The 25,730-nt window shown below is 41.6% G+C and overlaps 3 protein-coding genes across 6 annotated transcripts; 1 reads left to right on the top strand and 2 right to left on the bottom strand.

The window, feature by feature from the left end:
- Window positions 1–1,220: 1,220 nt before the first annotated feature.
- LOC110976564 (BLOC-1-related complex subunit 5-like) lies at window positions 1,221–18,755 on the top strand. Of its 2 annotated transcripts, none has more exons than XM_022229939.2 (4): window positions 1,221–1,406; window positions 15,307–15,559; window positions 16,080–16,179; window positions 17,033–18,755. In XM_022229939.2, exons 1-4 carry the CDS (start codon window positions 1,397–1,399, stop codon window positions 17,288–17,290), a joined length of 621 nt encoding a protein of 206 aa, XP_022085631.2. In that variant the 5' UTR covers window positions 1,221–1,396; the 3' UTR covers window positions 17,291–18,755. The 2 variants fall into 2 exon arrangements, with proteins under 2 accessions (XP_022085631.2, XP_022085630.1); XM_022229938.2 differs by lacking the exon at window positions 1,221–1,406 and adding an exon at window positions 13,504–13,756.
- Window positions 3,007–10,081, bottom strand: LOC110976565 (tumor susceptibility gene 101 protein-like). Of its 3 annotated transcripts, none has more exons than XM_087140775.1 (7): window positions 9,753–10,081; window positions 8,179–8,269; window positions 7,387–7,692; window positions 7,188–7,227; window positions 6,534–6,618; window positions 5,844–6,007; window positions 3,007–5,349 (listed from the first exon to the last, which is right to left on the bottom strand). In XM_087140775.1, the coding sequence occupies exons 3-7, from the start codon at window positions 7,476–7,478 to the stop codon at window positions 5,245–5,247; spliced, it is 486 nt and encodes a 161-aa protein (XP_086996901.1). In that variant the 5' UTR covers window positions 7,479–7,692; window positions 8,179–8,269; window positions 9,753–10,081; the 3' UTR covers window positions 3,007–5,244. The 3 variants fall into 3 exon arrangements, with proteins under 3 accessions (XP_086996901.1, XP_086996900.1, XP_086996902.1); XM_087140774.1 differs by lacking the exon at window positions 9,753–10,081 and adding an exon at window positions 6,281–6,346; XM_087140776.1 differs by lacking the exons at window positions 7,188–7,227; window positions 7,387–7,692; window positions 9,753–10,081 and having other exon boundaries at window positions 8,179–8,293.
- LOC110976563 (uncharacterized) lies at window positions 18,750–25,580 on the bottom strand. The gene is made up of 8 exons (XM_022229937.2): window positions 25,429–25,580; window positions 24,993–25,306; window positions 24,344–24,442; window positions 23,016–23,171; window positions 22,156–22,271; window positions 21,847–21,988; window positions 21,418–21,550; window positions 18,750–21,033 (listed from the first exon to the last, which is right to left on the bottom strand). Exons 2-8 carry the CDS (start codon window positions 25,263–25,265, stop codon window positions 20,939–20,941), a joined length of 1,014 nt encoding a protein of 337 aa, XP_022085629.1. The 5' UTR covers window positions 25,266–25,306; window positions 25,429–25,580; the 3' UTR covers window positions 18,750–20,938.
- Between the last annotated feature and the right edge of the window lie 150 nt (window positions 25,581–25,730).

Here is a 25,730-nt window from a genome sequence, read left to right as displayed (position 1 = left end):
TTTAGCTCCGCAACTGCATGCGTCGGAAAGATGTTGAAGTTTCGTAAATTGTGGGCGTTTTCGAAACGAGTGAATTCGATCAGCTTAGACTTTGGTCGCGCTGGCTCCATCTGTTTCGAAGCGGCGTTCTAAACCACATGTTCAAACTCAGACAGAAACCAGCGAAACCGAAGTGTAAGCTGAATCCACTCGTTTCGAAAACGCCCATTTGAGTTAGATTTGAATTTAAGCTCGTGCCGTAAGGTGTTCACTCAAACTAAACCAATATTCTTTGAGGGGAATAGTTGGTCTATTTATAAAGTTGTGAACAAAACTGGGTCCCAAATTAGACTTGCTATCCTAGCCCATTCATCGAGTGTGAACATAGCCTCGGCCCGCGGCCCAGCGATCAGCCAAGCGGAGGAGCTATCAACCACTGATCGCAAGCTTCCATTGGATGAGCACCCAAGTTGCGCGTTTAGTACCTTGCGGTTCCTTGGGTCGTTATCCAATACTCAACTTCGTCTCCGTCTGAGGCTTCGTGAAGGAAACCAATCCCCGATTGTGGGCCTGAAGTGTTTAACTTAAATTGAAGTACTGTAATGTTTGGCTCTTTTTGCATCTTACTTGATGTTTTGTGGCACTATTAGATTTACTGTTACGCTTACATCCTCAAAGTCAGGAAATTAAAAAAAAAACAGTTGAAGCCTGAGACGGAGCCCAAGTCGAGTATTGGAAAACGGCTCAATTGGTTCCATATGCACGGACGTCATTTTTTATATGACGTAGGTGGTTAATTTTTCAAGTACTTCTAAGTGAAGTGGGCGCAGTTTAAACCAAAGTGACGTCACACTTACAAACTCCGTGTCCGAATCACTTTGCTACGCGGCCAGTTCCCGTAGAGTTGTGTGTAATTTGCAGCCGTAGCCAAGTGATTCGGATACCTCCCCTGTGACTTCATTTTGAACCAGGAAGTGCCGTGCAAACGAATGGAGTACGTTGGCGTACGTGTTGGTTCACGCGTTTGTTCTTGCGCTAATGCTGTTGACTTGTGCATGCTCTCCGGTTCGTGACGTTACTTTAGTTTAAACCAGGCCCTATGGAACCATGGAGCCGGAAGTTAACGGGCAACTTTAACGTTCGTTCAATGGGAGCCTGCGATCAGTGGTGCATCCGCGTGTATGACGAAGTCACTTACGAACCCGGATACCCCTGAACTGTGGCGTTCATTGTCTGCTGCGAATAACGAAACCCACATCTGCACGGGTGCCGGATACATTTCATCCATGGTTTCATAACGGGAGATAGCCAAAGCGATGGGGGGAAATCTGCAGATTCTTCATTGTCAGGGCAACGAAATCCAAATGATGAGACTCTCTATATATCCGCTCCGAGCGGAACAAAAAAGGATGTCAAGATGTCAAGAGGTGCGTAAGTATAATTATGCGCGTTTGACGTGGATGACGCTGAGTACGCGTAACTAATTTGTTGCGGCATGTATTGTTTTTGCGCGTGCAAACGCAGAACGCGTGCAAGAACCCGCTTGCAACCAAAGATTGTATAGCGCCGAAGGCGCAAGATGGATAACTCTGTCCGAAAGATGTAATTACCATGGGCGCCATTTGAGCAAGCTATACGCCTGCGCAGTTTACGGTAATGCTTTAGCGGAGGCCCACCAGGTGCACGTGCCTGCGCGCTGCGCCTGCGCATTAATGTGCATTGCGCACGCGTATCGATTGCTCAAATGGTGCTTATGCGATTACAACGTTTTACGTGTATTCACATTAAAGTTTTCCATCTTGCGCCGCTTTGCGGCGCTACACGATTTTTGCTTGCAACCACCTGTCTTTCTTTCGCGAGTGATGGTGCACTTCACCGGGGCGGATATACATGTACGTGTACATGTACACACATGTACATGTACATCCAACCAAAGATCGTATAGAGGGATTTCACATTAGCTCCATCTGCGCATATCCGCATCGAAAACGAGGCTCTCTATGGGTGCGTTCGATTAGCTGACACGTGTAAGTCAAACTTATACCAGAGCGTTCGTTTAGCCATCACGTGATCCCCGTGCCTGCCCTGGTGTCAACCACTACTACCCCAGCTGGCGAGCGGGTCTCTGGAGGCTGCCCGAGTGTAATGACGTAACGGATAGACTGTTAGAACATGGACGTACATGATGGAACGTGGCGGGGACTTGACCTTTATCCCAGAATGCCTTGGAAAACACACTGCACCGTTCGATAAGCCTCATTTTGAGGCTTCCCTTGAGTGTAACACTGGTGTGTTCAGGGAAGCTAATCGAACGCACCCTATGTTGAACTTCGTCGCGCGCGCCTGCGGAGTCGACACAGTACATGCAGTATCTGGTTCGTAAGTGTGGCGCCACTTCAGTTGAAACCACGCCCACTGCACAAGATACACGACCATCGCAGGTTTGTTAGTTCGCGGTAAATTGCTGTCATTTTTTCTTTTGATTTCACGTGTTGAGTCACCCCGAAAGACTCTTAAAGTTGAAGCCTGGAATGTCTGAATTTAACATACCTTTATGTATTTTGTGCCTTGACTCCTTACTTTCCATCGTCTGGTCGTATTAAGAATTGAAGCTAACACATACAGCCTCGTTTTCAAACGCAGAAATGCGCAGATCGACGCTAAAAGCGTCGTACTGGGATCCCTCTATAGCGCCGAAGGTGCAAGACTGATGGCTAACTCTGCCTAAATGGTGTAATCACCATGGGCGCAATTTGAGCGAGCGATACACCTGCGCGGTTTACGGTAATGCTTCGGCGCAGGGTCACCAGCCAGGTGCACGTCCCTGCCGCGGCGCCTGCGCAGGTGTATCGCTTGCTCAAATGGCCCCTATGCGATTACAACGTTTTACGTGTATTCGCGGTGAAGTTCTTCATCTTGCGCCGCTATGCGGCGCTACACGATCTTTGCATCCAACTCTGCGGACAGGTAGGGAATGCGAGGTACAGTAGTACTACAAGATAACTTACAAGTTGCAAATAATGCGAGTCAACTTCTCAAGTTAGTGACTTTGTTTATTCATGCATTCATGTTATTGCTTTGTGTCCAATAAGCAAGCATATTTTCAGTTTTCCATGCACATTGTTGGCCTACTATTGATTTAAATACACTTTTTGAAATCCCATTTTTAACAGTTGAATCAACTTTGAAATCACCTTTTGTTTGAATCTATTGTTTGCTCCAATATTCATGAAAAGTAACGTAACACCTCATTCCTATTACTTATTAACTCATTGTCTTTCCTCAAAGTAATTTTCATTCCATAACCTTGATTTGTTTTTACTGTAGCTGCACATTGTTCAGAGACCAATGTGTATAATTATTGTAAGGTACATATATTACACTTTCAGGTGGTAGTAACTTTGAATGAAATACTGGCAATCAGCAACCTCGGGGTGTAGTTTTTATTAAGTCTCAAAATCAAACCAAATTAAAGAAAAATCATCACGGTAATTAGTGTCAATTGACCTGATTTGACTAATCGATGATCAGGGACTGTTCGGAATGTGCCAGGTAAATTTGATTTGACAAATTTGCCTGCAAAGAATTTCAATTTAAGTAGAGTCCTAGGATTATTTCAGAGGGGGAAGTAACCCAACTATGCGGAAGTTGTGATCAGTCTTCCTTTTTGTTGGTGTTCATAAGTTTGTCTACTTCAGGGAACAGTTCAATGGAGGGTGGAATCCAGGGCTGAAGAAATTCACATGTAAGGTTAGATTGGCCAGTGGACAGTTATCTTAACTAAATAGAGTTTGTGAAATTATTTTTGATGGATTGGATTAGGTGAAAAGACTTTACACATCTGTCAAAGTTTCCAAGGCCGCTGTATTTTATAAATGTCTACTATATTCATTGATGTGTTTTGTCTCAGTAATATTGTGATAATGATGCCTTTGGTTATGGTGATGTTCTGAATTTCTTTTCAGCTGTTTTAAGTGATGTGGATGTCGTAGGGAATGTTAACAATTTTTACTAGGATGGACTAACAAATGATATCTTTTATTGACAGGAGTCTTCAGCTCGTTGTGTGTGAATGGAGGAGAGGCCTTACTTACGGTTTCTTGGACATCGTTGGTTGACATGGAAGTTGTGGGGAATGTTTTGAATTTGTGTGAGGGAATGATTTCTTTCTTTCTATAGTAGGTTTGCAGATAATGTATTGATTATATAGGGTTATTCTATTGTTTATCGGGGATTTGGCGATTATAGTGCTGTGATGACATTTATGACTAAATTTCCTAAGGTTGATGGGTTTGTCTGATGTTAACTATCGTGTTTGTTGGTGGTGATAGTCACTAAGTTTCGAGAGTATCGTTTGGAGATTATTTTTGATGTCACTGATGAGTGATTGAGATTTTGGATTACAAGGTTGTTTTGGGGGTGGTGTCAGATAATATCTGTCGCTGTATTACTACTTTTACTTCATATTCTAAGTTTTTATTTCTACTCAGAATTCTTGGTTGCAGTGGCTTTCTAGTTTGTGTAGTTTGGGGTTGTTTGTTTGCAGAAAGTAGCAATGTTTGTTGGTTTCAGCGATGTGGGTTTTGAAAGAATTGTACCTTTTATTTGAAAGTTGTCACCATGATCAGAAAATGTTGTTGCAGGATTTTATTTTGAAAAATAATTATTTTAAATTGAATCCGTGGGTATTTTTTGAGTATAAATAGAGGAATTGCTCAGGCCAAGTACAAGTTTTTTTAGGGGAGGGGAGAGATTTTCGGGGGGAGGGTAATATAGGCATTCCTAAGGTCAGGTTCTAGATTTTTTGACTTAGTTTCTGATGATCGATTTAAGATATAAAAAGACGAATTATTTAATGGATCTGCAGTCTGTGTGCAACATGTAGGTACTGACTTGAATTTTTTTCTTTTTACAAATACAATGAAAAATTTAGATAGAATTATAGAGTTAAAAACAGATTTACCACTTTAAAAAGTTTTCAAAAGTTTTGTATTTACATAATGTCGACAAATAACTGAGTGACTGCACATACAGTGCATTGAGGGTTAAGATTTCAATATCATTGCACTACTAGCATCATGCAGTACAGAACTAGTCATTAGACTCTCTACATGACAGCTTTTATGACCTTTTAGAATAATACATTACAAAAGATACAATTTTCAGTGTCATTTCCCTATCTCAATCGGCCTCTGCTATTCCTGTCCTCCAGATGATATGTTAGGTGTCTTTTGGCCAGCTGGTTGTGTCTGCTGGGCTGATAGCTCAGTTTGGCGGAGAATTAGGTTGGGAGGGCTGGCTGAACACAGGTGGACTCTCTCCAAATACAGCTGACATGACTTGGATCAGCGTGTGCAGGTCCGATGATGGCTGGATGGTGACCAAAGAAATGGCACAACATATTGTTAAACTGGTTCATCACTGAATAGGCTGAAATGTACCAATAAATTTTATCAGTTGAAAAAAAAGTGGCCCATTTATGACAAGACACTGCAGGCAATAGTAACAATTAAATTTTTAAGTGGACCATAACAACACCTTTTCCTTCAAAGAGGGCGATTCTAACTTCATGGTCGTCTTGCAAGCGATTATTTGTGTTACAATATTGCTCTAGAATGTGTTGAAGTACTCTAAATCATCAAAGAAATTTGGTTTTCTCTAGAGATTTCTATAGATTTCCTTTAAATACTTCTTGTTTTTCAAGCACATCATAAACTGGGTATCACAAGTAACTCCAAGCACATCACATGATGGTCAAATTAACATAATTTTAATGTACGTGTACATTCATCTTTTTCCCAAATACTCTGTTCACGCCAGAATATTTACAGTAGTGTATGCATTTGACTCATTACAGAACTCACACAGTCCCAGTCATAGAGGTAGGGCAGGTAGATTTTGCCGTTGGCATCCACATACTTGGATGGCTTGATAAGCATGTCCTTGGTGGGCTTGACGAAGCAGAGGGGTGGATTGTAGGGATGCGTATCCATCACCCAGATACAGATGGGAATGTTGTAGCTTATGCCTGCCGTGCAAAGAATCGGCCAAAATAATCTCACCCACGTGATACGCATGTTTACATTATTAATTCCAAGTAAACACAGGTGTTGAATATTACAACAAAATTGATTGCAGGCAGCGAATAAGATCATAATGCAATGCTTTGTAAAAAAAAAAGCACACCCAGTTACCGAGGACTTGGTGCTCTATCTCAAAATAGTTCCCAATGTCTGCTATGCAGCATTAACCTATGACATATAAAAGGAATGTTTGATATGGAGGGAGATTCGCCGCCCACCTTTGTAGTAGACGGGGATAGTGCCATCAATACACAGTAGTGTTTTCTGCGATCCATCGTTGAAAACTAAAAGTAAAAAATGTTCAAATAAGCCACTAATAAAGCTGTCAATATCACACATAAAGAATTTCTTGTCAAATTACAGTTAATAGTTTCGCAATTCAAGGACTAAGAGCAAACTTTCATTGTAGCAACTTGTGGTGTAATGTTGACCAGCAAAAACAGTCCACTTGAGCTTGAGTGATGAGCTCACCATATGTATCCATTTTTGGTCGGACATCCTTGAATGTTGAGAAGACAAGTAAGGCATCTTGTTCCGTTTCTGCCGGCCTCTGGTACTGTACCAAGATGAAGTGTCATGACTATTAACCAGCAGCCCAACCCTCCTTAATCCTAACTCCTTCATCACTTTTAATTGGTACCTTACTAAACCTAAGACCCATCACTAGCCTCCTAGATTTACTAGTTTTGGTTCAACACTTATACATGCACACTTGGATCCTGGTTAAGGAGGATTGAGGAAGGTAAACCCTACATGTAGCTGAAGTACCTATGGAAAGAGAAGGCCTTAAAGTGAACGGAGGACGTGATTTTACTCAATAGCACAAAATTTTGGAGTCCTCCTAGCAGAATTTTCTGAAGATTTAAGATCAGTGCAAAATGATTCTTTTTCTTGACATGTTAAGTGAAAGGAATGCTTCAAGTAGAAAGACATTTGAAAGAGCTGTTTGGCAAGAAAAACACCACAAGCTATGAAGTTTGTTGATATCAGATTAGATCATCTACAAATTGGGAATCCAATAAAGTATTTTTGATGTATAAAATGTTTCCCATGTACATTAACTGAAAACAGGATGACTGGAAATGTCAAGATAATAGGATATTATGTTCAAGAATACCGGTATACCTGTAACTTGAAAGGCCTGCTTGGTACCGCCTCGTTTTGACTAATATGAAAAAAAACCTGCCATTGAAACGGTGACAGACAGAAACAGATAGCAAAAGTTCATGATTTACTCCTTAATAGTGCACTTCGTCCTCTCACGCTGGGCCTGAATACAGTGTGCACATGAGATTGGACAAATCAATCGATGGCTAGTGCTCACCCTATTTTCTGCCTGCAATCCTTGACTCTTTGCAGTGGCCCTTTGGGCTGTACTGGCACAAGTAGCATCCACGTAGAGACATGAAAATTCATTCGTTTACCAAGAGATCAACTTGTCATGAGTAAATCTGCCTTGGGCTGAAGCACCCCTCGTCTATTTAGAAGAGCTATGTTGATTGGTACTCATTTGGTCAGTAGCAATCCGACCACAAGCATGCATTAACCGGGCAGTCGTTAGTGAACCAGCGCAGTGCAGTTCCCGCCAAAGGAGCCTTTGTTGCTAGGAAATTTGCGCTCTCTCTTGGTCCTGCTCGGGCCCAGAAGAAAATTTGTTACATAGTACGTGTAGGCCTACGTGTGGCCATTCAGCCAATAAGAATTTTGTTATGCACCTACGGGCACCCTGATTGGGTACTGGGGCAGCGCATGTTTGATTTCCAGGCCATGAAGAACACGGATCAGACATAAGTGCTTCTGGTTTTCCAATGTTTTTATTTCCAGTCATACCCCTAATTTGCCACTAAATTGCACTCTAATTTTAAAAGCAGAGTTAATGTGACAACCATATTAACTTCAACTGGATATTCATTTTGTCAATGATCTGACTTGCTTTCAACATTTTCAGTTTCATCACAATATCGACAATTTTGATTTATTAATGTGATAAAAAATTTGGTATTGGTGGTATTGAATTTAAATTGATATCGAATAATCGGGACATATTGATACATTGAAAGATCCTACACCACATTATCAATTGTGTTACATTCATACATTTTGGACATAAACTTACAGCTGGAAATGCTGTGGGTAGATACTGCTTGATGTATGAAGCATGCGCTCCCGCCGGAGTGGCCATTTCTTCAGGGTATCTAAAGACTTGACTTGCAATAATGAAATAGCACATATCTGTCTTGTTAATGAATTCTGCCATGAGAACTCTGTGGAGTCAAGGGCTGGATAAGCTTAGCTGTGAGTGGTGAAAAACTGGACAAGATTGCTAAATTCCCCTGAGAGGGATCGTCAACAGTTGACACCATCTGCCGCACTACGTACATATACCTGGGATTATATCCAAGTCTTAATTTGGGCTTTTGCTTTAGCTGGGGCATAATAACACCATAATTGAGTCTGCAACATAAAATAAAATGAAAAGCGCATTCTTTTCTTAACAACCAAATAAAAAAAAAGCCCGAGTAGAAAAACTAATAAGGAAACCCTCTCTGCCCCGTCTCTAGTCGGATCTTTACACAATAATACCAGGGTGATATTTAGGCACTCTGTCAGCAAGCCTGTTCATTAAGGAACACATTTTGTACTTTCCACATCGATCATCCTTTATAGTGCGTGAAATCAACTGTTTCTTGGTTTTTGCTGTAAATCTTCCTTTAAATGGAATTAATTTTAATGTGGTTCAAAATTCCATTAACAAATGTTAATGTTATGGATTTGTAATGCTCTGTGAAATTATTATACTTATGAAGTATCATGTTACTCTTTTTCTCATTTCCCCATCTATTAACCTTAATTTCATTAATTAGTTTCAGTGAATTATTTTATTAATGCTGGTACTTGCCTCCTTTTTTTCTTTTAGTTCCCCTTTCGGTACCGCTTTATTTGAGAGTTCAAAATAAATGTCTATTGCACTGAATTCGAATTCGTTTTTCTGTAAAATAAATGAATTGACAAATTGATCAGTTTGACCCGATCCATGGATCATTTTTGTCAAACCTTGAGCCCGAGCAACCCCTAAAAAACTAAGCAATTCTGCCGGCTTACTTGATAAATTAATTGCTTTCCATCCAATAATCTAGGATGTTGGGAACAGAGTGTACTAAAACATTGATTTAACCGAATCCATGCAATACATGAATATTTACATGATTGTTTAGCTGAAAATTAAAGCACTTGTGCTGAAAAGGTGATGGCATTATATAGTCGGATGCCCAGCTTTAATTCAATCGTATTAGGCCTACAATTGGGGGATCCTGTACAAGTTTGAAACCAGATATGGTGCAGGTGAAACATGCATTTTGTAGAACACGAGTGAGGCTAATCTCCGGAACCTAGTTTTTTCCCTTGGGCTAGAGAATAAAGCTGTCTCAAGGCTAAGAGACAGGTTTGTCTGGATGAAAATACAGAGCCAATGCAATATATTGCCTAATAGAACCGCTGAAGTAAGTTGAACTCGGGAACGCTGAATCTCGGGTCTCGTCCTAGTCTAAACGTAATTCTAGTTCACTGTGAAATCAAGGCAGCTTATTGGTAATTTGAACCGAGGCATAATCCCAATGTGCAATGTACTAAATCATGCAGTAGCCACACAAGTGCATAAAACCCTGTACTCAAAAGAAAATTTACGCTCACCCTATTCACTGCTGGTATCGCTCGCAGGCCTACACAATGCACTCGTTTAAGCAGTCGTGCGCTTAATCCGGCCCCGGTGTGACATCGACATTGCTCAACGAAGGGATTTCCCAGGGCATGACGTCATTTTGACTGGGAAAATAGGGCATGCAGAGTACGAGCGCTAGATTGGTGGGACTTCCGTCAATTGGACTAGACTCCCAACCAGCCAATGTCGCAAAAGCCTTGAACGTCTTCTTACAGACCAGCTTTAACAAAACCTAAGAAAGAAAACTTTTTTCCTCAAGGCTAAAAGAAAATATTTTCGTAGATCCAACACTGTTCTCTAATAAATTATGTTGATTTGATTATTTTGCAGTAGTTTTGTCTGGCTTTGGAACAATCCTATGTGGTCCCTGTACATATTAAATGTGAACATGGAGCTAGTATAAAAAGGATGGGAACAAGCATGTATTAACGGTAATGAGTGTGTACATTGTACATGTGAATAATGGCATATAGCATGCTGTATGTACATAAGGTGGTTTGCTATTAGGTTTCTTTATGATTGACCTCGATCGACTCTCTCTTCTAGTATCCCGAAGTTACTAAAGGGGTTTAAGCTAATCATGGTATACCGCACCGTCACGAGGTTTTCTATATGTACCTGGTAGCAACTGAATGCGGAATGTCACATTTAATCTGATGGCCAACAATTATAGCCATAGACCTTCCCACAAGCAACGACTTGGGGACACGCCCTTTTTTGTTTTGCTTGATTAAAGAGCTAAACGAATCGACCCTCATAGAAACCTCTCTGAGCCGCCGGGCGGTCACGCATAGTTCCTCTTCTGTCTCCCTGGGCATTCTTCCGGAGACAATCATGGGCCCTCTAGTGCGCCGTCTGCATGTTCCCACGCAGGTTCTCTGCAAAGTGTAGCCAGCCCAGGATCACCTTCTGGGGCTTAGAGCTGGACCGAAATATCGTGTTATTTTCTTAGCAATGGATGCTCCTTTGGTCGGAACTAAAATTCGCTGGTTCACTCCGAACGTAGGGCTCACTTGCGTAGCGAGTAATGAAACCAGCAGAATCCTGCCGGTTTTATGTAAACGGAGAAACGATGCCCGCTCATTGTACAAATAAAGCAGGAGCTGATAGACTGTTTTGCCTTTTCGTCTTCGTTACCCGAAATAACTTCACCATAAATTGTTCTTTATCTAAAATTAAACACAATAAACACTGGTTTGATCCCTGTTCACACCACCTCCCATCGTGTATTAAAACTCTTCGCTAATAAATTTAAAGCTATGCACGAATGCGCACAAATGGCGGCAACGTCCATTGGAAATGTACAGGGGTGCGGTTTTGATAATCTTCTCTCAGGTTTCCTGGCTTTATTCAGATTTTTTCTACAGAAAATCCCATTAAATCGTTTTGTTATTAGTTTCTAATCTTAGTGGAATTTTCCCGCATAATCTCGTGCGCACAGGAAAAATCACGATTGTGAAGTCTTTTTACAAAGCGCTAAAAATCCCGCTTAGGTTAGAAACTGATAGCAAAACGACTTAATGGGATTTTCTGAAGAAAAAACTGAACAAAGCCATAAACCTGAGAATGATCCAAATCGTACCCCTGTACATTTCTAGAGATCCTTGCCACCAAGGCCTGACAAATTATTCAGCATCCAAATTGAAGGGACTAATCGTGCTCATTAAGCAGTTAGTTACAGGTCCCTAATACATGTAATAGGGACGGGGACCAGTCTATCCCGACCAACGCGACTCTTTTCTACCAATGAGGGGGTGCTGCTGCTCGAGGCAGTTAACTTCCCTGCCTAGCATCATTAGGTGATTCACCGTATAAGCCGAGGGGTGCACCTGTGCGCAGATGTAGCGAACGGGAGGAACTCATCCGGGTCCCATCGTCGTCTCCTGGGATCAATTAACACATACATGTACACGATCACGGCTTATTATAACTTTTTGATCGCAGGGTGATGAAGGGCAGATCCAGAGCCACACTGTCGAAAGGGGTTCACATTTATTAGGAGAGGGTTAAAAATAATGTGGAATTTCTTTATGTAACGCTTTATGATAGCCTTTCTGAGGGGGTGGAAGTGGTCACGCCCATTGAAGGCTTTTTACACGCTTTTGGATGAAAGGGAAACCTGAATTGCCCAGCCATGAAAATTTGAAAGGGGGGGGGTGGGGGTTGACACCATAATGATTCTATAGAGGTCGGGGTTCATGATATTGGTGTACATCTATAATATGTATTCAGAACGGCATATTTATGGCTTTCTAAATTTCCCCCATTTTTGAATGATATTGAACTCATTTTAGCAGATGGATGTCTGAAAAATTCTTCACAATCCGCTTTAATTTTTTGATAACCAGAAATAGCTCATCCCGGTGGGGAATATACAGGGTGTCCACATAAAAATGTACTGAGATTGAAATTGCATAAAAATATCAGATGTGCATTGACAGGAATGGTGGCCATGTGGAGGGCACAGCACATTGAACTTGTGAGATAAGTAGCGAAAACAAAGCAGATCATATTGATTTAGATACGTTCCTTGTTTTCAAGAATGTGTTCTTAAAGCAAAGGCATTAATTTTGATATTCTGCACACTTGCACGGTTGAGCATTGTTAATCAAATATGCAAACTTGTCAGACTGCCGATTTTAGTACCCTTATAACATCAGTCTATTTTGCAGGCCTGTTGCCTGACCAGAGACTCAGGCTGGGGTGGGTTCGTCAAACCCAAAAGTGGAACTTTTGAACTTTGCACTTCGGGAAAATCGGGCCAAAATAAAATGTCATCGGAACTTTTGTAGCGGGTATTGTATATGAAATTGACATATATGAATCAGAATAGTTGGAGTTTGATTAAATCTCACCTTTTGTGAGATTGGAGGTAAAATATTGCTCCATACACAAACGTCAGAAGCGAAAATTCGAAGTGCCCAACGTTAAGGTCCACGCCACTCTCGGGTACGTGAAGCAGCGCGCGAACGAGTTTGTCGTCAAACCTAAACTTTCTCAAGCCGTCAAAATTACCAATCTTGGTGGGCTGGATTAGTGTCCTTGCTGGATGGCCCATGTAGCAGTTCGTTTTTTAAACAGTTATCAAAAGACCAATGAAGTAATAAACAATATGGCTTACACAACCGTAAAAGACAGAAAAACGAACAGACGCAAAACACGATTTATGAGGTGTGACGGTACTTCGTGTATTATTTGTTTTTCTTCATTCCAACACGTGAGCAGAGGCAAAAGGTAAACGGCAACATGACAAACATGACTGCCTTAAGCTCAGTTCGCCCGCTTGCACGCGTGGTTGGCTTATTCACAAAATTACCGGGTATTAAGTATCAAAATAAACATTTATTAAATAATAATAATAATTTAAAAAAACCTAAAAACACCAACGAGCAGAACTCAGAAGCGAGGGGGGGGGGTTCGAACGAACCCCCAGCCTCCGGGCTTCTCTTTCCCATGTATAAAGTAGTTTTGCCATTTTTTTTATTTCGGTATACCTTTTATGTGGACACCCTGTATATCCTCGTCCCCAGGGATTTCCTATACTCTGTTTCGTCTCGAAATCTACAGTCTCCAAACGAACGAACAATTCTTATATTTCTCAAAAGTTGTGAATAAATGAAAGGCGATTTTTCAACGTTTTGTTGCAAATATCGGAAGACGTTGAATTAGAACAAGACATACGTACGCGTGTTGGGCGCGATCAGTCGATCTTACTACAAGGGATGATTTGTCGATGGTCACTCGTCACCGCTTTCACGATCACAAATTAGACTTGCTGTCCTAGTCCGTCCATTCAACAGTGATTAGCTAGCTCGCACAGTGTCAGCCTTGCTAAACAAGGATAGAAATGTGTTTTTCATAATGGGAGCTAGCCAAGGCAGTGGGACATCCGCCGATTCTTCCTTGTCAGGGCAACCCAATCCAAATGATGAGATCCCCTATACATCCTATTCTGTGGACAGGCAAGGAATGAGAGGTATATGAATGTGTTTGAAAAAATAATGTTGATTCTGCTGTGACCACGATGACCTCGACAGGTTAGGCCAGACATGGAGGTGGGCCAGATGACTGACGTATTTTTTTGGATTTGATGAGTTCAGCACGCCATTTAACAAGTGCCCTTAGCCTCACATATTTTTTTCCACTTTTAGAGGAATTATAACAATTGAGGCCTTGTACTTGTCGGTAAAGATGAGAGTTGCATGTGTATAGGCCTAGGCCTATACAGGTAGATATCACTTTGCCTTGCAGTGGTTCATGAGCCATCAGAAAGTGATGACATGCCCCCCAAAAGTCAAGTTTAGTAGTGAAAATATTGCATCATTTACTTGGAAAACACGTAGAACTTTTCAGACTAGGCTCATAGGGTTCGTGCACAGGCATGACAGGGTGTCAAGTGATGTCCGATGTATGGAACTCTTTCCCAATAAGCCAATTTCCCATACTGATGTGAAGTTCGTTCCTTGTTTGACATTCGACTGTGTCCTTCCTCCATAGTTCGACATTCAAGGTTCAACGAGTAACTGTTTGATATTCGAATGTTGAATAAGTAACCGTTTGGCATTCAGGATGCACATCCCTTAAAGTGATGGAGTGCAAAAGGGACCAAAAAACACATTCCACCCCCGTGCACATCCATTCGCATGTACCCTATTTACATTGTACGTGCCATTTCACAATACACAAACAACTCTATCCCATAGAGGGAACCCTAGGCAGGGCATGGGGTTCTTCAGGGTCAAACAAACCCTGACATGTAGACGACGGTTTTTTATGGCACTTTAATTATTAGAGGAAAAAAACAGTTGGCTTTATATACTTATTACTGTTTCAGTCAATCGAAATGATATACATGTACATCAATCCCACGCCCCGGCTCTAAACTTCGCTTCTTTACACTTAAGTGACCCAATTGCCTCCATTTCAACAGGGCAAAGGCAGATTTCCACTGTCAAAACAGCTTTGACAAAATTAACTTACAAGTCTTGTTGGTGGAGTTCTTCACTTGCTTCTTCACCATACCCTGCCTGGAGACTACATGCTGCCCATTCTGTTTCCCGTTCCGTCGCCATCTTGATTTTAGTGCCCCTGTGCGAGTTTTAAAAAGTGAACAAAGCTACAGGGGAACAGATTGTTTACAATAATAACAATCGCGAGCATTCATTCTCCAAATGTTAATACGCAATGTCATTATCATAAACGCGAAAAAGGCTTATTGACAAATCTTGCTTTATATTACGTTGTCTTTCCTCAGAGTGCTCTTTGTTTCTTGATTTTTTTAAAATTGTAGCTGTACAGTCTTTTGAGCCTAATATCCAGATGATTGCCCCTAACAATCCAATAATATCTGTAAAAATCCAACATCTGGTTTTGTGGGATTTTGATAGAATAGGGATGAACAGCAAGTTGCAGTGTGGAATTTGTTTCAGTTCAGATTTGGATAATTAAAATTCCTGGCAAATATCGCTCAAGGCTGTATGTTACAAAATCTCTATTGTTAGAGTTCTGTATTGTTTCCCGCTTTAGACTATGCACAGATCAGTGGTAAAACCAACTCCCCGGCTAAATCATCCCCAAAGTTGAAAGGCCAGAATGCTACAGGCAGTCCGGCCCATAACATCATTGTTGTTGCCGAGGCGACCGCACCGAGTGAAGATGCTCGCCTGGCATCGGAGCTACAAAAGATGCGCGACATCCCAACGTTTACACCCCTGATTCGCAGCACACCCTCTCTGTCCAGCCTCGAGGAGACCGGCGCCATGGACAAACTGGATCACAGGTTAGAAGAAGAAATGGGGGGGGCATTTATCAGGATGGGGCAGGATTTTTAGGCATATCAGGCAGTGTTCTCCACAAGGGGTTTTTGGAGGGTAGGTCACTAGAGTTTTTAGCCGACTTGCTAAAATTTTGGCACTCTTACAGTGCCGCTAAGCACAACATTCTATGCTTTGCATATTTCCTGAAGACTGTAAGCATTAAGCACTGCAAAAGGCAAGATAACTCGGAGGAAATAATTGCTTAACGTAGCGACAAAACAGTGGAAATCTTCATGCACATGCAACCTTAAGCACCACCACATCAAGCACAGCCATGAAATAGTGCTTACGGTTAGACCAATTTGCTGTAGTTAGTACGACTTTCCTGCTAGCTGTTAAGCAGCTTTGCGAAATTGGGCCCTAGCACTTACATTTTCTTCACCTTCATACTTGTTGTTCTAACCATCCATTTCTTCTTTCCGCAAAGAGTGGACAACAAATACAAGATACAATGTTACACCTTATTTATTTCCTTTGTTGCAGGCAACTTCTCCATTTGTGTCTGAGATACCAGCAACATCTAAAGCAGTGCAGCGAAGCTGTGTCCTTTGACCAGAATGTCTTGGTCAATAGAATCAAAGAGGCAAGTCTAGAACTTTCTTCTTTAAGCCCTCAACGACGGGAATTTCTTCCTGAAAGCCGACTCAGAGAATTCCAGCCTCGCTTGGCCACGAAGGCCACCTGCCAAACCGCAAATTCTCGGTTTGTGGCCCTGCGTGCTCTGCACGCTTTGAATTACACGGTGAAAAGGCTGATTGTTCGGTGGCATGCGGCTCTACTCACCCTTCCACATTCCCGTTGCCTCTTTTCAAAGTGGGGACTATTGTGAAGCTGGTGATTATGATGCAAAATCGGTCTTTTCATTTCTGGGCTGCGCACAAAGACCAATTACTATATATACAAGAGCCAGGGTCTGCCTTCTTTCACCGTGTTCGCTCGAGCGTGGGCCGAGAATAATAGCTGAAAAGTGGGCTGAGGATCTCAATTTTTACGGCATGTCTAGCCGCCTCCCGGCGCGAAGGGGTTAATTTGGATATGTCCAAGCCATTTCTACAGTATGCAGCCTTCAGAGACGGTTCACAAGACACATGCGTCCCTGGGGGTTTGCTCAGGGGAGAGGGAGAGGTCACCATTCCCTCTACCCTAAGTTCTGTCACTTTTGCTCAAGTCAGAGGAGCAAAATAGGCCAGGCAATCAGAGTGCAGGAAATCAGGACGAATCTTTGGCACATGTAGCAACCAATAAGGTTGCAGTTGTGATTTGCCCATCCTCGACAATAATGGTGACCTCTATATAATACACTGATCTTCTTGGCTCCCAAGGTAAGGTGTATTCGCTAAGTAAGTATTGTTGTTGCTTAGCAACTTTGTGTCACAAAACCTGTGGCTTGTACAATGTGCTAATTCTTGAATTAACTTTTTGAATTTTGCATCCAGGTGGACACTGAAGCTGTTGCTATGGCCAACCTGCTCTCTGAACGCCAGCGGAAGTACTCCAAGGTGGCGGAGCGGATTCAGAAGATCAACGAGATGTCCTTCACACTGCAGAAGGTGACCAAGAACCTCAATCAGCTCATCCCGCTGATGGAGAGGCTCAACAACGTCCTCCCTGAGGAGGAGCGACTTGAGCCTTTCACTATGCGCAAGGAGGCCCGGAGACCAGACCAGGTGAAGTCTGTGAAGGAACTGTGTTGAATTTGGTTTTTTGTTCCAAAGAGCTGCTGCAGAAAAAGGCCCTGGTTGGAAAATGTGGATGCGACTGGAAATAACATGTACCCTTATGTGAGCCACTGAGTGTGTAGCCATACCACTGTGCATTGCTGCATGTTTGACTTCCAGCCAACGTGTCGGAGCTGAACTAGCCCAAATACCGTGTGACTACACTTGTCGTGGCCAAATCTTAACTTATTCTGGCTAAGCCTGTAAATTTGTCCAGTCCAGATAATCTGACTATAGTTATTGGCTTTGTGAAATTGGACTTGATTGTTTCAGAGTCAATTTTGTAGATCTGAACTGGGAGTGTGCTAAGCACAGATAGAATTTGTTTAGCAAAAAAAAAGGTTATCGGCAAAAAAGCCATGGTTTGTATATGCTTGTGACTGGTTCATTGCCAGTTTTTGCTTAGCAAATACAGTTGTCATGCGAGATTTTCTGCTTTGCAGCTCTGCGGTATTGGGTCCAAGATCTTGGTGGGTTCGAAATCAGTTTGATGGATAAAATCGCAGCTGGTTTGTTCTTGTCAGGGATGAAATGGACTGATGCCCCCAGTGTTTGGATTATAGTATGTATTATTGTGCAATTTGTTGGGAAGGTTTGGGCAATTTTAACCTCAAGTATCTATTTGTTGGTTGTTCGGCAAGCTGGTATCATTTGTCCTTGTCCAAAATAGGATCACCTTGTTAGTTGTGCTATGTGGATGGTTGCAACTTCACAGAACCTTCTGAGAAAACTACTGAACATTTTGTTGCTTCCAATGAAAGTGTAAAATGTGTCTTGTGTCATTTTGGCCAGGAAAACCCTACATGAAGGATTTAGTTTGATATTGCAACGTAGTTCTTTCATGTTCTAGTCTCAGGGCAAACCTTTTCCAGCCAATAGAGGGTTTGCACGGCTGCCATCTTGCAGGCCAGGGCTTTTGTTCCACAGGGTTCACACAAAGGAGGTTTCCCTGTGGAACAAAAGAACTGCCCTGCAAGATGGCTAGCATGCAAAGTCTCTGTAGACTAGCTGACACTGGAACGTACTTACACATTTTGCACATGCAGACTTGAGATGACTAGACCTCTCTGTTTTTTGCCTACCATTGGCTGGTAAGCCGTGGCTGGTCTCCAGCCCAACAGCAGAGGTATAATGCACATTCCACAACATGTTAAGAAATCTCAAGTAGCTATCACAACACTGGATAATAAACAGTACTTCTGAATGCTACATCAAAGTATGCCCCTCTGTGAAGCAAATGTATATTTTGAGGCACAATCTACCACAAACCAAGGGTGACATTTCTGCAAACTAGGCCCACCCATACTTACTAGCAGCAGACAATGTGAAAGAATTACATGTATTTAGCCCTCTGTAATAGTGGTGGATTTCATGTGAATTCTGCCTGGTTCCTTGTTTCTTTGAAAAAAAAGTAATAAAACACGTGGTCACTGACTTGAAATTCCAATCATTTCCAGAGGTGAATTTAATACTAACTGCTCATTTTTGGCATGTTTTTAGAAATGCATGAACAAGATCAAACACACATTCGTATCAAATAACCGAAATTTACCTTTGGTAAATGTATCAGTATTTTAAATTTTTTTGCCATAATTGAAACAAGGCAAGAGAAGAAATTTCATACAAGATTGCATCAAAGTCTCTTGTTTCTACTGAACCTCTAAAAAATGGTAAATTTAAAAGGGAAGAGGTGGTAAGCAAATGTACAAATTGGCTGAGAAAAGACATTAATTTCAGAAATTGGATATTTAGAGAACACTGCAAAATTTCATTGTCAATCAAACGTCGACTTTGTGCATTTGTAGTGGAGTTGCAGTAGGTCAGTTTCATCCAAATGATCCAAGTGAACGTTTTTAAATTCCTAGCATCCAAGAAATTTATAAATTTCCCCATCAATCCCTCAAAGTTCTCAGCACAAATCCGTGTCTTTGCTTTGACAGGAACAAGCTTAAATTGTTTCACCTTAAGAAATGCATTAACAATGGCTAATATCATTTAGCTATTTCCACACAGGATCAGACTAGAAAGCAGTGTGTTAGATTCTGGCAAGGTAACGGGGTGTGTAAGACTCAACAATGTCTACCCAGTTTGAGTAACAAAGTGTCATGGCACCAGATGCACAGATCATATCTGTGAGTTGTGAAGTTGTTACTCCCGAAGACAAACAGATCGTTTTGGAAGCTTTTAAGCTCCAGTTATCAGAAACGCAAAACGTGTGCATGGATCTACCACAACCTTCGTTATCTTTCAACTAAAATAACTTAAAGATGCTGATAAAGTGTTTACAAACCCTTTCCTAACTTAGTACTGCACTCTTGCTGCGATGATAGATCTTAGCTTTCGAAACATTTGTGATATATTTCAAATAATACACACCATCTTAATGTTTCAGCAATAAACTAATCGTCTACTTCAACAGGAGTTCGCAGCTGAAAATTAATAAGCTCTGAAAAGAGCCAGATAAGCACACACTCAAAAAAAGAGGTATCCCTACCAGAAACCTTTCTACCCAACTTACCTTCACCGTGAAAAGTTTTGAAGCTCAAAGCAAAAAATACCACAAAAAAAGAAAACGTTTCTAAAGACTCATATTAACCCTAACACTCCTCAGTCCTCCAACAGGTGAAGGATTGAGGAGGGTTAGGGTTAATTGATTACTTCCAAGACTGTGCTGCGTAGTATACCAGACTTATGCAAGAAAACATGCATATTCAGTTCTAGTGGTTTATATCTAACTGGCCTTTGATATATTGCCTGTTGTTTCAATGGCAATCACCTCCTCTACATTATTACATTTATGAAGTACATTTACTTGACTGCATCCCACAGGGGTCCCGAGGCTTTTTTCCCCAGAAATTTCGTTTTAGCTGGCATTAGAAATAACTAACAGCACTTTATATATCTGTTTTATTTCCACAGGGTAGCTTTGTCATTAAACAAAACGATTTTTCTTAAGGGCCCTGATCAAACTCAAAAATTAATATAAAACAATTTAAAACAATTTAAAACAAAGGAGGAAAATGAACAAACTGGGTAATAGTCCAACGGAATTCTATATGAAAATTGGATAAAATGTCAAATAGTAATCAAATCAATAGTTCTTAATTAGAATGATTAAATAAACATAAAACACATAAATAAAGGACCAGACAAGAGTGACAAAATATTTAAGAACAAAACTTCAAACGATGACACTGATGAAAATTAACAGTCTATCTCTTTGGATGTATCAGGCAGTTTGGTTTGACTGACGGGGCATTACAAATTTTCCATTAGTACTTATTATAATGACTTTGTATTATGACAAATATGGGCATGATGTGGGTAAAAAAGTACAAATGCTGAGAGTTCCATTTTGATTCATACTGTACAAGATTCTATTGAAGGCCACAAACTCCACAGTGGCTTGTGTACTTGGGCTGTTGGTCAGTTGAGAGTGTTGTGCTATCAGTGGATGTATGCAGCCACCGGTCCATCTTTGACTCTGCAAGCAATTGATCACAGTGCAAACGAATGATCATGAGACAGCATGGCATTGTGAGCCGAGAGTGGAGATCCACCCATTGGGCCAACGACTTTCTCTGATGGGTTTCTCAATCGGAGATTTCAGTTCCAGGCTGTTTCTTAGCTGTCCCATCTTCCTGTTGATCCAAAGGCGATTGCTGGAGACTCATTGGATGGCGCAAACCACAACTCCCACATCTCGTTGGTCAGTACGACTGAAAAATAAACGGACAGGCTGAAGCAATGACATTAGCAATGACATCAGCAATGACATCAGCATCTACTGTAATGAGCCAGACTTGGAGCAAAGTCAGGCAGGTCCCTAATAACATTTCCTAAGGCATTAGAGTTTACAAAACACACCTTACAGAACATCAAGACATGAATTTTTCTTTAAGATCCCGGGCTAATCCCAGTGCCTGCCATTGTTTTAGTCGAGTTCATCACAAGTCCAGGAGTAATGAGCAGTGACAAAGGAACAGCTCATTGGAATAGTCTGTAAAGTGAATTGGCTAGACACTGGATGACCTGTGATGGACTTGTCGGTCGTGTGGTGGACTCGACAACAATGCTGGTGCCTGCTCCACATTCCTACATACTTGTCTGTCCTTCTTGAAGGTTGATTTCCAGCGTCTCACATAATTCTTCACAAGGGGCCTTGGGTCTGAGCTGAATCAGGTAGGTGCCTCTAATCTGAGCAAACCAGGTCAAGTCGTCGCTTGTATAGTAAATCTAAAAAAAAGGCAAACAATGTGAACTTACAGTTAAGTTCACCTTAAGTTTCTTAAATACAGTGTCTATGAAAGATTAACTTTTTGGCCTGCCTGAGAGAAAGGTTGAACAAATTTACAGGGGATGCAGAAAGGCCAAGGAGTGTTGGAAACATACAGAGCAAGGGCTAAAACTGATATCCTCATTCCATCTATCCACCCGAGTGGGATTTGAACCTGGGTCACTGCAGGGGAAGATTCAGTAACTACTACTGGGTCAATCTCGCTCAAATGCAATGTCCCGGTGTCTCTTCTTACCAAGAACTCCTCTGACGATTCAGACCGACCAGACGAGAAGGCCACAAAATTCTCGAGGGCCGATTCTACCATCGGCGGGAGGAAGTAGGGCCGATAGTAGAAGCTGCGAAAGACCTTGATGGCTGGCAGCTTACAGTTAAGCCTAGGAAAACAAAAGACTGCATCTTAAGAACCATAAATCTGACAGAATGCCTCGGCAACATGTTTTTTTTCTCTTTCAACAAAGAGGGAGTCAGTTCACACTGCTCATTCCTAATATTCTGTCAAATTCAACCAAACACGGTTGACGTAGCCATTTGCTTTACTCACCACATGGCATGGAAGGGGCAATCGCTACATCTCAATATCTCAGCCAGTCTTTGACTGTTGCTTTCTTTATATTCACAGACGTCATGTGACCTAAGGACCTCGTTTGTCGTATACAACTGGGGAGAAAACCAAATTTGACTCACAAACAGTGTGAGGGTAAAAGGACAAATGCAGCACACATGTTCAACCTATCACTAAAATAAACAGACTTTGTCCTTAAATGTGAAACATTTCAAGGCCTACCAGACTCCCAAATGAAAAATCTACAATCAAAAGTACTACATTCTTTCCATCCCTGGAGGTGCTACTTGCCAATTTAATTAGCTCAAAAGGGCATCCTATGGAACATGAAGAAATCTGATCAAGTGACCAGTGCTGCAGTCGAGACCATCACAACACCAGACACCAGATCAAGCACAAGAAAAGTCAGAAGACCAGTCACAAGTAACAGGTTGAACAGTGACAAAGGAATGCTTTTGTTGCAGTTGATTTGATAGGCTTGTGACTTGAATTCAGACTGGAGGTCTTGTGCTGGTCCTGCATGGTCTTGGGAAGGTCTTAAGTGGTCTAGACTACAATGCTGCAAGTGACTTTAAATGTATGCCAACTTCAGTGAAACCTAGCAGAGATGAGGGTCGTCTGTCAAATGTATGACTTCACACTCTGGCTAGTTTGGTGACGATATCAAAATGATGTGTCTGAAGTTTGCACCCACATTTGATGGGACGGCACCTATTTACAACAAGGTGCTGATAGAGTTTAGGAAACTGCAAATGGAGATCCAAATGGCTAATGAGGCTTACAGTGTGACTATGAAAGTTCCAATAAATTTTTTAATAAAAAACCAATATGATGCACACGTTTTTAAAGGAGTCAAAGTTGAATTCTTTGAATGCCTTCCAGTTCTGGGTGGCATCCGTCACGATGAATGGAATATTGTCAAACAGGTAATCCTCAGTGATCTCTTTGATACTGATGTTGTGCACAACATCCAGTTCGTCGTAGGTCTCACACACCTGTTATGGAGGACAAAAAATCCCAAGATGAGAAAATTGCAACAATAGTGGTGAACAGTGATTCATTTGAAATTAACCCCAACCCAACCAAAATGGAACAAGGTGCTGCAAGTTTGCTAATCAGTGGCACTTTGTAGCATTAGGCCGTCAACAGCAGCATTAAGCGCCAATTTACTGAGAGAAAAGTGCTCGTCCCACTGAACAATGTCACTGTTGTGGATCTTGTGGTGGCTGGTAGGCTGGGACTAAGAGGCAGTTCAGCCATGGGGAGAGTTGACTAGTTGGCCCTGGCTCCACTGAGCAGGCTTTTCACTTTGACAACCCATGGAAGTTGTTGGGTTAACAAACACATACATCCATCACTAGCCATCCACTCTCAAGTCACAAGGTATTCCAATGAACAGGGACAAAAACAGTCCTTTGTTACTGGCGATCGGCCTTGTGGAAAGACTTGTAATAGACTTGACCACAAGTCATCAGAAGGGCGCTTTAAATGTCAACATGAGTTAATAACGGCGCAAGGGCAAGAAATACTTCTTGGCTGTAACACGATGGCGTGGAAGCTTGAATTCCATTGACTGTCTGGGAGCAGCAAGATGTTTCTTTGGCCCTCTGAAGGACAGCACTGCTAACAGCTGATGTATTTATGGCCAAAATGGGCAAACGTTCTGTATCCAACCACCATGTACTTGCCATCAAAGTAACTCCACATTACCACATATAACTCAGCCTTGAAGATAAGTCCATTCAGCTTGGGAAAATGAAATGGTCTGAAGACAAGTTTCTTAAGGGTCATATTCAGGGGGGAGTCAGGTTAGTGTAGCGGTTCTTTCCTTGCCTTCCACCTCTTTGGCCCGGGTTCGAATCCTGGCTCAGTCCAATCGTGGATATGGTTTTCAGTCCCTACTTGATTCCGTGGGCTTTACTCAGAATATTCCTCTGGGGTTTTCCTCCCGCCTCTAAAACTGTAACTGCTTCTCACCGTCTCTTCCCTACACGCTGCTTCAGGCTTGTGTGCTACAGTACCTAGGGCACTTTTGGTGAATCCTTGGTGTCATTACCAGAAACGATTACTAATGAATAATAACAATATTACTGTTGACGTCATTATCATTACTCAAGAATCCAGATGGCTGGATATGGAAGTACAATGACCAGTGTTGTTGTCTCACCTCGCAATCTTCTTCAGTAAGTTTCTCTACCACCATATATGGGTTAGCGACGATGCACTCTTCATGGTACAAATTTGTCCAGTCCCAGTATGGTAAAATCTGAGAGAAAAAAAAGGAAGTCAAAATTTGGTTCAGTCTTTGCTCAATCTTAGTTGATGGCTACTGCAGGATTTGTTAATATTTCTGCCATCAGCAAATTGCCTCTTTGTACCAACTCACCACAGTCGCAGCTGTGAAAGACTGTTTTGAAAAAATGGAAGTAAAACTGCTTACCGCCGTTTTCTTCAGGATTGACCAATCCAGAGCAACACTAATTTTCCCTAAAAACATTATAACAGCCATCAAAAAGTGATAACAAGTCCTAAAAAGTAAAATTTAGCTAAAAAATTCAGAGCATTTACTGAGAAAACATGTTTTCAGACATGTTCCAGGTTTGTGCAGAAGGGCATCAAATGTGTTCCATATGGAACTCTTTCTCAATCTTGCAACACGAACAGGCAATCATGTCGATTAACCATTGCAACCAACCATAATAAATCCAAACCGCTTGTTCTTTGGGTGATAAAAAAGTAGGCTTTGGCTTGATGTTATCAAATGACATTCAATTATTTCACTTTTCATGGCTTTACCACGCCCCCTTTGATTTTACCTTCATCTGGAACGTTTTCCCAGCCACCGACAACCACCGGAATGTCCATGCATTCTGCAGCAAAAAAGCTACCAAAGTAACAGCGACCGTTACAAATAAAACCTTTTTGGTCAATGTTTGAAAACTGGAGGAGTCTTCATGTTTTTGTGCTGCGGACAACAGTAGCTTCGCATCTGCGGCGACTTGCTCTGAGTCGAGGCCAGCAGACTCGCAGTAATCCACAACTTCTTTTAAGTCTCTGTCGATAGCCTCAAGGCTGTCACTTTCTGCCATGTTTCCTCGTTGAGTCAGTTATCTTGTGTTTCGATAGACACCTGCAACAGTAGTATATCCCGTTTGATGAGTTTGTTTGCATTACAGTACTAAGAAGAAGAAGATATTTGGTGTAAATCTACGGCTACTTTTGAATTGAAGAGCCACTGGAGACAAAACGAACCTTATTAACCATAAAAAAGAGACGTGGCAAGGTGTCATTTGCACTGAATTATAAATAAAGACTTTAATTACAGACTTTATTTACAAAATTATAATTCAGTGGTCACTTGCGGAAATGTTGAGAGCGCCCTCAAGAGGCCAATAATGCCCGCGTATGCATTGAGGATAATATCACATACGACTACGGAAGAATTTCCTATAAAGCCCGGTTGTTAGACTTTGTTCGAGTAGATCCAAGGTACACGTACGGCTTTTGTACAGCTATTATCATATCTTCATCTGTATTCTAAAGTGATAGCCCAA

This window comes from Acanthaster planci, linkage group LG09 (genome assembly GCF_054643075.1).
Source record: "Acanthaster planci isolate LZ-2023a linkage group LG09, COTS_SCS, whole genome shotgun sequence".
Lineage (NCBI taxonomy): Eukaryota > Metazoa > Echinodermata > Asteroidea > Valvatida > Acanthasteridae > Acanthaster > Acanthaster planci.
This window is presented reverse-complemented; position numbering and strand designations above follow the sequence as displayed.

Excerpts from the sequence above, each read along its gene's own strand:
- LOC110976565 (XM_087140774.1), bottom strand. The coding sequence starts at position 7,478 with ATGAATTTTCATGTCTCTACGTGGATGCTACTTGTGCCAGTACAGCCC. Across the intron at positions 6,008-6,280 it reads TATCCCCGTCTACTACAAAG|GCATAAGCTACAACATTCCC; the intron begins GTGGGCGGCGAA and ends TTTGCACGGCAG. Across the intron at positions 5,350-5,843 it reads ACCTCTATGACTGGGACTGT|CCATCATCGGACCTGCACAC; the intron begins GTGAGTTCTGTA and ends GTCACCATCCAG.
- LOC110976564 (XM_022229938.2), top strand. The coding sequence starts at position 13,642 with ATGGGAGCTAGCCAAGGCAGTGGGACATCCGCCGATTCTTCCTTGTCA. Across the intron at positions 15,560-16,079 it reads ATGGACAAACTGGATCACAG|GCAACTTCTCCATTTGTGTC; the intron begins GTTAGAAGAAGA and ends CCTTTGTTGCAG. Across the intron at positions 16,180-17,032 it reads TGGTCAATAGAATCAAAGAG|GTGGACACTGAAGCTGTTGC; the intron begins GCAAGTCTAGAA and ends TTTTGCATCCAG.
- LOC110976563 (XM_022229937.2), bottom strand. The coding sequence starts at position 25,265 with ATGGCAGAAAGTGACAGCCTTGAGGCTATCGACAGAGACTTAAAAGAA. Across the intron at positions 22,272-23,015 it reads ACTTTGACTCCTTTAAAAAC|TTGTATACGACAAACGAGGT; the intron begins GTGTGCATCATA and ends TTTTCTCCCCAG. Across the intron at positions 21,989-22,155 it reads TGCCCCTTCCATGCCATGTG|GCTTAACTGTAAGCTGCCAG; the intron begins GTGAGTAAAGCA and ends TTGTTTTCCTAG.